The sequence below is a fragment of the Equus caballus genome, chromosome X (genome assembly GCF_041296265.1).
Source record: "Equus caballus isolate H_3958 breed thoroughbred chromosome X, TB-T2T, whole genome shotgun sequence".
NCBI lineage: Eukaryota > Metazoa > Chordata > Mammalia > Perissodactyla > Equidae > Equus > Equus caballus.
Genome location: NC_091715.1, coordinates 747,501 through 757,500, shown reverse-complemented (window position 1 = coordinate 757,500; position 10,000 = coordinate 747,501). Strand labels below are relative to the sequence as shown.

At 45.8% G+C, this 10,000-nt stretch overlaps 1 protein-coding gene across 16 annotated transcripts in view; it reads left to right on the top strand.

Annotated features, from left to right (window-relative positions):
• DHRSX (dehydrogenase/reductase X-linked) overlaps positions 1 to 10,000 on the top strand; it is a 138,597-nt gene that overhangs the window by 19,846 nt on the left and 108,751 nt on the right. For 12 of the 16 annotated variants that reach the window (XR_011434936.1, XR_011434940.1, XR_011434937.1 and 9 more), the window contains exon 2: positions 4,697 to 4,804. The exons of the other annotated variants lie outside the window; for them this stretch is intronic. Coding sequence is in view for 6 of the 12 variants with exons in the window: in XM_070257907.1 (XP_070114008.1) it covers positions 4,697 to 4,804 (108 nt within the window). In the remaining 6 variants the exon portion in view is untranslated. The remainder of the gene's footprint in view (positions 1 to 4,696; positions 4,805 to 10,000) is intronic. 16 annotated transcript variants of the gene reach the window in all.

Genomic DNA, 10,000 nt, shown 5'->3' with positions numbered 1-10,000 from the left:
CACTTGGGTTGCTTCCACGTCTCGGCTGTGGTGAATAATGCTGCCGTGCACAGAGGGGTGCAAACATCTTTTCAAATTAGTGTTTTCATGTTCTTTGTGTCAATATCCAGAAATGGCATAGCCGGATCGGATTACTATTTTGAGATTTTTGAGGAATCTCCCTGCTGTTTTGCACAGTGGCTGCACCCGTTTGCGTTCCCACCGGCAGTGGATGCGGGTTCCCTTCTCTCCAACATTTGCTATTTTCTATCTGGGTGATTATCGCCGTTCTAATGGGTGTTAAGTGATACCTCCTTGTGGTTTTGATTTGCGTTTCCCCTGATAATTAGTCGCGTTGAACATCTTTTCACGGGCCGGTCGGCCATCTGTCTATCTTCTTTGGAGAAAAACATCTGTTCCTCTCCTCTGCCCATTTTTCGATCGGGTTTTTTTTTCTTTTTTTTTTTTTAAATCTCATGGTGGTTGAGTTCTAGGGCCCGTGTCCAACTCGCCTCCTAGGAAGAAAGGGAGATGAATTGAGCGTGCGAGCGTCCGGTTGTCCTGGGGCGTCCCGGGGGGGTTTCTCTGCAGTGGTGTGGACCCCGTCTGCATAGGCGTGAAATGAGAGACATCCTGGGAGCAGGCAGTGCGCATTCACCGTCATAAGGTCCAGTCACGTGCTGCATCGTGGCGTTTCGGTCCACGACAGGCCGTGTAGACAGTGGTGGTCCCGTACATCAGTGGCAGACAGCCTAGGTGTGTCGTCGGCTGTTCCATCCAGGTCTGTGTAAGTGGACTGTGGTGTTCAGAGCTAATCTTCCTCAAAAGAAAAAAAAAAGAAATGCCATCCCCTAAGGACGCGCTTGTCGGAACGCGTCCCCACTGTCACCAAACGCACAGCCGCCCATCCCGTCTCAGGAATCCGTGAGCTCCTTTGGAATATTACTTCTGGCTCGTGGTTCTCGTGTCCTCACTCCCACTGCGGAGTTTTCCGCCACCAGCTCTTAAAAGACGCCCCGCCTCTCTCCTCCTGCTGGGAGGCCCGTGCTGTGCATCCTGGACCACTCCATACTGTCTGCTCTTGGAAGCTCTGCTTTTATTTTTTCCCCCTTTTTTTTTTAAAAAAATAGTCTCTTTAGCGGCCAGCCAGGTGGCGTAGTGGTTAAGTTCACACGTTAGGCTTTGGTGGTCCGGGGTCGGCAGGTTCGGATCCCGGGTGTGGACTTAGCACCGCTCGTCAAGCCACGCTGTGGTGGCGTCCCACATAAAATAAAGGAAGGTGGGCACAGATGTGAGCTCAGGGCCAGTCTTCCTCAAGTGAAAAGAGGAGGATTGGCAACAGATGTGAGCTCAGGGCCGGTCTTCCTCACATACATACACAAAATTCTCTGTATTTTAGCTAATTTTCTTTTTTTTTGAGGAAGATTGGCTCTGAACTAACTGCTGCCAATCCTCTTCTTTTTGCTGAGGAAGACTGGCCCTGAGCTAACATCCGTGCCCATCTTCCTCTACTTTATACGTGGGACGCCCACCACAGCATGGCTTGACAAGTGGTGCCATGTCCGCACCCAAGATCTGAACCGGTGAACCCTGCTGTGCCACTGGGCCGGCCCCTAGAGTAATTTCTATTGACCTAAACTTTCCTTGTTTTTTTTTTTTTGCCTCAATTGGGGTGAGTCTGCTAATGAGCTGTGGAAAGAATTCTTTAGCTCTGGTATCAATTTTTTTATGTTTACTTCTAGCATTTATTTACACATGTTAGATACTTAATATTTAAATATATTACACATTTTATATATTTGTATTAAAATAAAAGTATTTATTTTTATATTACTCATTTTATTAAATAATGCGTTACATTTATTTTATTTATTTTCACATATTGAAATAAATGTATAAAATATTTAGCGTTTCAAATATATAAATATATTTTTTACATATGTAAAATAAAATATGTTTATAAATATTTAAGTGTATTTATAATATAAATATTTATTACATTTAAATCAAATATTTAAGTAGAAATATGTATTTCATTTATATTTGCATAAATACATTTTATTACATATTATATTTTATAATATATTTGTTACACACATATATATATTTTACTTTATTTTCACTCTTAGCAGGGCTGTGAAAAAATTCCTGGGCAGTGAGTGTGCTGTCAACCGACAAAGTCTAGGGACCTCTCTTCTAGCCTATTATTATTATCTATTTTATTTTATTTTTTAAACATTTTATTCCTTTCAAGATGGATTATTAGGCGATCTCTCCATATTAGATTTCATCTTAGCTTTTTTTTTTTTTTTTTTGAGTTTTGGTGAGGAAGATTGGTCCTGAGCAAACATCTGTTCCTAATCTCCCTCTTTTTGCTTCTGTCCTCCCCAGAGCCCCAGCGCACAGTTGTGTATCCTAATTCTGGGACATTCTAGGTCTTTGATGTGGGACGATGCCACAGCATGGCTTGATGACTGATGTGTAGGTCTGGGCCCAGGATCCGAACCAGTGAACCCTGGGCTGCCGAAGCAGAGCGTGCGAACTTAACCTCTCGGCTGTGGGGCCGGCCCCTAGTCTGTGATGTTTTAACTGTTAGGTTTTACCCCTTCGCCCTGCCTTGAGGGGAACCATCAGCACGGCTCATCTTCTTCTTGGTAATCCTGGGAGCTGTAGGATGGTCCCTCCAGGTAGAGACTTGAGGGCGCATCTGGCCTCATGGTATACAGTCGGCGCTGCACAGCGCTTACGATGCATTCCGAACAGGTCCCCCTGCCTTTCCAGGAGGGACAGTGGATGCCCAGAGGATGAGACGTGAAGCTGTGATGCGCACTGTGCAGAAGCCCATTGGGAAGTGGGGGCCTCGGTCACCCCGTTGGGACACCCACGCTCCTCCCCTCGCTCTTGGACTTTGGGTCCTCCCCGTCTCTCGTCTGTAAGTGGAAGACTGAACTGGATCTTCTCCTTCCCTGGGGCGCCATCTTGGAATGCTTCCACACGACCTCAATACCCTAAGGGAACAGTGTTGTCGTGAATGCTGTGCGTCTTCCCAGGAACCAAACCCAAAGGAGGGTGGGAATCCCTTTGAACAGAATCAAGCCTCGGTGTCTGGAAACTTTGTGGGGAGCCTGACGGAATCATTTGGGGTCCTTATGGTGTTGTCCCAGGGGATGGACACGCTCTTTCTGATGGACGCTGTGCTGGGAAACATGGATCTCAGGACCGGGGCGGGAGTGTCCTCGGAGCCTCTGGGGAACTGTGGGTGTCTCAGCATCCTTGTCAGGGTTTTCCTTTCTACGGTTCTTTTTTCGTTTGATGAACCAGAATGCCTGACTGCGGTGGTGGGTGCCGATTGAAAGGAGGCGTGTGTTGTCCTCACTTATTGGAAGGATTTTCTAACAAGTGCATCCAACCCGGCCCCTGGCCACTTGGGTGTATTTTTATACAAGCAGTTATTTTGGCCAACTTTCTCTCTAGGGGGTTCGTTTTTTTTCTTGATTTTTAAGAACTCTTTACATATTAGGAAAATAGCCCTTTGATAACAGTTGCAGATTTTCTCCTCGTTCATCATTTATTTTTGACTTTGCTTGTGGTTTCCTGTTTTGCCTTGTAAAACGTTCTTTAGTGGTGAAATTTATCTACTTATTCTCAATTTCGACTTAAAATTAGGAAGGCGTTTGTTACTCTGAGGTTAAGAATAAATTTGTTCCTGCTTTCCTCTAATATTTTCGCTGTTTAACTTCTTTCCCTTTATTTTGAGGGGTGCTGGGAGGTATGGGTGTCGTTTTATGTTTTTCCATAGATCTATTTAGGTATCTCAACACCGTTTTATTAAAAAAAAGTCCACCTTTGCCACCTTTATCGTTTCTTAAAGCTCCCGAGGGTAGCTGGTTCCTACAGATAGCAAGCAACTCACCCAGGAGCATGCCTTTAAAATGCAAAGTCACCAATCCAGACCCCACACCCCACCCTGCTCCTCCACGGGGCTCTTGTGCTCTGCGTCACCATCCCCCTGCCCTAATTTCCGGGGATCAGGACCAGAGAACTAGGGACAGCCCCTACGCTCCAGAACCTGCTGAAATTATTCACACTAACCCATCCCAAGCCCGCTCACCCTGCCTTCCCCATTCCTTCCTGTGCAAAGCCCAATAAAATCTCTTGTCTGCTTTTCCCCACTCCCTCTGCCTCCCGACCTACTCTGGTGGGTCCCCGTGTGGCCCTGCATGCCGTGGCAGGCCCCCATCTCTTGGGAGCTCTGAGGAACAGACTCACCGTTCAACGGCGGTCATCTCCGGGTCTCTTGGCCTCGTCGTACCTGAATAATAATAAATCTTATGTTTGCAACACAACCTGAGAAATGCATTCTGCCCAGCGCTGCCCGAGAGTCACATCCACAGCTGTCCATGGTGTGGGTCGTTTGGACCTGCCTGCAAATCATCTTGGCAGCATATTCCTGCAAAGGCCGCCGCTGGAGATGGGCAGGAGTTTATTAGGTATCTTGACCGGGCCCTAATGACTCAGGGCTCACCCACCGTGCCACAGCCCCACATCCCGAGCCTACAGGAATCCAAGAGGAACCCAACCGCGAATACTGAACCGCGAATACTGAACCGCGACTCCCATTGGTATCACACGCTCTCTTACGACTCCGTTCTTACAAACGTGTATTCTGCTCTGAAAACTGACCTTCGTGTGTTTTCTTCTTCTTCTTCTTCCGCAGTTTTCTCCCCACAACCTGACCGTGTGGCTATAGTGACCGGAGGGACCGACGGAATTGGCTATTCGACGGCCAAGTATCTGGCGAGGCTGGGCATGCACGTTATCATAGGTGATGGTTTTTCCACTTCTGCTTTGTCTGTGTCCTCATCTCCTCTTCTCGTCAGGACCCCAGTCCTGTTGCATCAGGACCCGCCCTCGTGACCTCATTTGACCTCCGTCACCTCCCCAAAGACCCATCTCCACACACAGCCCCATCCTGAGGTCCTGGGGGTCAGGACTCCAACCTGTGAATTTTAGGGAGACATCATTCAGCCCATGCTAGAATCTAAACAGGTTTTTAAAATAGAAGCTTCTTCCACCGCTGTACCCTGTGGACTCTGTATTTTCCGTTCTTCTTTTTGAAAATCTCTTTAATCACTTGTCTTGGTCCCTAACTTCTCTTGGAAAATGAGAAGCTGGGGAAGAGGGGACCGTTCAAAATCTTCCCAGCCAATTGCTTACCTGGCGCGGAAGTTTCACTCAGCTGGCAAAAATGACGTGGAGATTGGCTTTGGGGGAAAACAACAACTTAATGTTTGCTATGCCCACTATTGACACCACCTGCATTTAATTAATAACTTTTATGATGTCTGTTTTTATAAAAAGCATACTACAGGTATCGATTTAGATGTCAAGATTACTTCCACGTAAGACTTTCTAGAACATTACCCAAGGGCATTCATTTATTCATGATCGATTCATATCTTTCTCCCATTTTTCCTCCTTGTTTTGTGCGCCATCATTTATTGAAGGAGATTACGGATCAGACACGACACTTGGGGCTGGGGTTTTTAACACAAGTGCATCTCACTCCTTCCAGCGTCCCGACGAGCTCGGTCCACACCTGGATTTCCTCTTTTCTGGTTTGTGGGCTCCTTGGCATCGGGTGACACCTAAAAATGCCAACTAAAGTCCATAATATTATAAACCAATTATATCAAAATGCAGATGGAAAAATATGTAAGAAAAACACAAACTTGCCACGTAATCGTATACATTCAATCTTTAGACCACAAGGAGTATGGCCTTCTGGTGAGTTGAGTAACTTCTACGATTTGGAGCTACCATGAGCATCAACTCTATTTTGGGTCATCTTCGACAACTCAACCCTGGTATGAACAGATCTGTGGTTTCTGTGGGTGGCCGAGCCATAGATCCTGCTCTTACCTCAGTGTCTTATCCATTCCATTGGCGGTCAACCACAACGATGTTGTCAACTCCTCCCCATGAAAACTCACCGACCCTCTGGGTTCCATGTGGAACCTCCCCAGGGGTGTCTTGACCCAGACAGGGAACCCCAGTTTTGGCCAGTGTGGCCTTCTGCTCTCCTCAGAGGGCTGTGGCTCACATGGGTGCACCCAGCTCTTCGCTCAGTCCAATAACCAAATCGGGCTCCTCTTCTTAAATTTGAATCATGGTTTTATTCTTTTTTGAAAGAGTGTGGTTTCTTACAGTGATTCCTTTCCTCAAATGGGCATCTTTCTCTCATGAATGACGGGGTCTGTAGAATGGCGCCCATGTTTTTGGGAGTTTTCGGAGTAGTAGATCACTTCTGAGTCTGCTTCATTGTTCTTTTTCCCCATCCAAGTGTTCTTTGCTTCAGGAATGTGTCTAAGTCCACTTTCTTCATAGATGTGGAAATGTTAAAAGTTTTTGACAACTCCTAAAATTACCGACGTTATCAGTGCCCTTAACTCCCCCTGGATGAAGATGGGTTGGTTGCAGACAGGGAGGTCCTGTGGGAGAGGGCAACACACCTGAGGGCATATTTCTGGAGCTTCCTATCAACTCTAGCACCTTCATGAGCAAATCAAGGAGATAGGGCATGGGAGCGGTGGGGGCGGGGAAATCTACTTGAGCTAACTCTGAGAGTTACCTGGGAAACTTGGAGATGGTGATGGCTTCCAACCCCCGATTTGGATTTTCCATGTTGGGTTGGGCCTCTGTTGTGGCACAAAAGGCATAATAAACTTTCCACGGTTTTCCATGACTTGCATTTCTGCCAATATTTGGGATGACTTGATCAAAGATATGTCGGCTCTCAAATAGGAAGAGCGATAGGTCTCCTCGGAGGGCCTGCTGGACCTGAGGTAGCAGTGGAAAGATGCTGGGGGAGCAGGATAGGGAGACACCTCCCAGTCTGAGCAAAGGGGGAGGGTTGGCATCTAGTAGTGCTTATTTCTGCACCTGCGACTCCTCCAGCCGAGTGATCTTCTTCATCTTCTTAATTAGTGGCAAAACTAGGCAACGTTGGGATACAAAGAAAAGTCCCATTTCTCTTTTTGCCTCAGTGTCGTGTTTTAGGTTATGATGACGTCTAGATAGTTGAAGTCATGATGAGCTCTAGTTGGGTAGGTCATGAGGAAGTTTAGTTATGTGGTCATGGTGAGGTCTAGTTGGGTAGGTTATGATGAGATCTAGTTGGGTAGGTCCTGAGGAGGTCTACGTGGGTTAGGTCATGGTGAGATCTAGGTGATTTAGGTCATGATGAAGCCTAGTTGGGTTGGTCATGATGATGTCTAGTGTGTTAGGTCGTGATGAGGTCTAGATGGGTTAGATCATGGTGAAGTGTAGTTCAGTTTCGTCATGATGAAGTCTATTTCGGTAGGTCATTATGAGACCTAGTTAGGTAGAGCATGATGAAGTCCAGTTGTGTAGGTCATGATGAAGTCTAGTTGGGTAGGGCATGATATCTAATTGGGTAGGTCTTGATGAGGTGTAGTTGGGTTGGTCATGATGAGGTCTAGGTGGATTAGGTTATGGTCCAGTGTAGTTGAGTTGGGACATCATCAAGTCTATTTTGCTAGGTCGTGATCAGGTCTCGATGGGGTACGTCATGGTCGGGTCTAGTTGAGTTAGGTCATTGTGAAATCTACTTGAGTAGGTCATGATCAAGTCTAGTTGGGTAGTTCATGATGTGGTCTAGTTAGGAAGGTCACAATGAAGTCCAGTTGGGTAGGTCATGATGAACCCTAATGGATAGGGCATGATGATATCTACTTGGGTAGGTCATGATGAAGTCTAGATGGTTTAGGTCATGGTGAGATCTAGTTTAGTTTGGTCAGAATGAAGTCTAGTTGGGTAGGTTAGATGATGTCTCGTAGGTCATGATGAGGTCTAGTTGGTTAGGTGCTGATGAGGTCTAGTTGCATAGGTCATGATGAGTTCTGGTGAGATTGCTGATGATGAGGTGTAATTTCGTAAGTCATGTTGAGGTCTCGATGGGTTAGGTCATAGTGAGGTCTAGTTGACTTAGGTCATGATGATGTTTAGTCGGGTAGATTCAGATGAGATCTAGTTTGGTAGGTCATGGTGAGCTCTAGTTGGGTGTAGTCATCGTGAAGTCTTGTTGGGTAGGTCATGATGATGTCTACTAGGTCATGATCAGCTCTAGTTCGGTAGGTCAGATGATGTGTAGTCTGGTAGGTCATGGTGAGGTCTAGTCAAGTTAGGTCATGATGACCTCTGGTTGGGTAGCTCGTGATGAGGTCTTGTTGGGTATGGCCTGATGAGGTCTAGTTGGGTAGGCCATGATGCAGTCTAGTTGGGTAGATCATGATGAGATCTAGTTAGGTAGGTCATGATGAAGTCTAGTTGGGTATGTCATAATGAGCTGTATTTGATGAGATCTAGTTGGGTAGGTCATGATCAGGTCTAGTTGAGTTAGGTCATGATGAAGTCTAGTTGGGTAGGTCATGATTTTATCTTGTTGGGTAGGTCATCATGAAGTCCAATTGGGTAAGTCATGATGAGGCCTAGGTGGTTAGGTCTTGATCAGATCTAGTTGAGAAGTTCATGATGAAGTCTACTTGTGTAGGTCATGATGAGCTCTATTTGGGTGGGTCTTGATGAGATCTAGTTAGGTCATGATGTGGTCTAGTTGAGTTACGTCATGATATAGTCTAGTTGGGTAGATCATGATGACATGTAGCTGGGTAGGTCATGATTATATCTTGTTGGGTAGGTCATGAAGTCTACTTGGGTAGGTCATGATGAGGCCTAGGTGTTCAGGTCTTGATCAGATCTAGTTGAGAGGGTCATGATGAAGTCTACTTGTGTAGGTCATGATGAGGTCTAGTTGGGTATATCCTGCGGAGATCTAGTTGGGTAGGTCATGTTGAGTTCTTAATGGGTTAGGTAATGGTGAGGTCTAGCTGAGTTGAGTCATGATGAAGTCTAGTTTGGTAGGTCATGATGAGGTCCAGTTGGGTAGGTCATGATGAAATCTACTTCAGTAGGGCATGATGAACTCTAGTAGGGTAGATCATGATGAAGTCTAGTTGGGTATGTCATGATGAGATCTAGTTGGGTAGGTCGTGACAAGGTCTAATTGGGTAGGTTATGATGATGTCTTGTAAGGTAGGTCATGATGAGGTGTAGTTGGGTAGGTCATGATGAAGTCTCGACGGGTTAGCTCATGATGAGATGTAGATGGGTAGGTCATGATGAGGTCTAGTCGTGCAGGTCATGATGATGTCTGGTTCGGGAGGTCATGATGTGGTCTTGATGGATTACTTCATGGTGAGGTCTAGTTGAGTTAGGTCATGAGGAATTTTAGTGGGTAGGTCAGATGAGGTCTCGTTGGGTAGGTCATGGTGAGTCCAGTTTGGTTAAGTCAGGATGAGGCATAGTTTCATAGCTCATGATGATGTCTAGTTGAATGAGCAGTATGTATGCAGACGCAATACGGGAAAAACCCGTGAGCAAGTGTGTTCTACCCACGCATGAGAAGACTGAGCCGAGACTATTGTTCCCTCATTTTGGTGATGTTTGTTGAGCGTTGGGAACAGCACCTGCCCCGCCAAATGTTCTTCTTTTCTTGAGTTAAACAGAAAGTAGACACCACATCCTCACCCACGTGTGTCTTCTTTCCCACCGAGCTCCTGGTGTCTGTGTTTGAACTTTCACGGTGTGTCACGGTTTTGATCCTCTCGGTGAATCCAATCAAGTATAGAATCTTGCCTCCTCCATGAGTCTTTGGAGGGATAATTGGACGTATTCTGAGAGTGACAGCTTTTCATTTTGCAGGACAGTTTGACTCCTGGTCACTGAATGAAACATTGTCATTGGACACAAGCATATTATCGGAGATGGGGGTATATTCAGTTTCAAATTTCTTAATCCCAAAGCTACTAATTTTTAAAGAATAGTCAGTTACTTGTTGGAGAATTGAAATTATGGCTTGAGGACAACCGAAACACATTCATATTGCTGTGAATACATCCACGATTCATTCTCCCCTCTGTTCACAATATCAGAGTTCTTA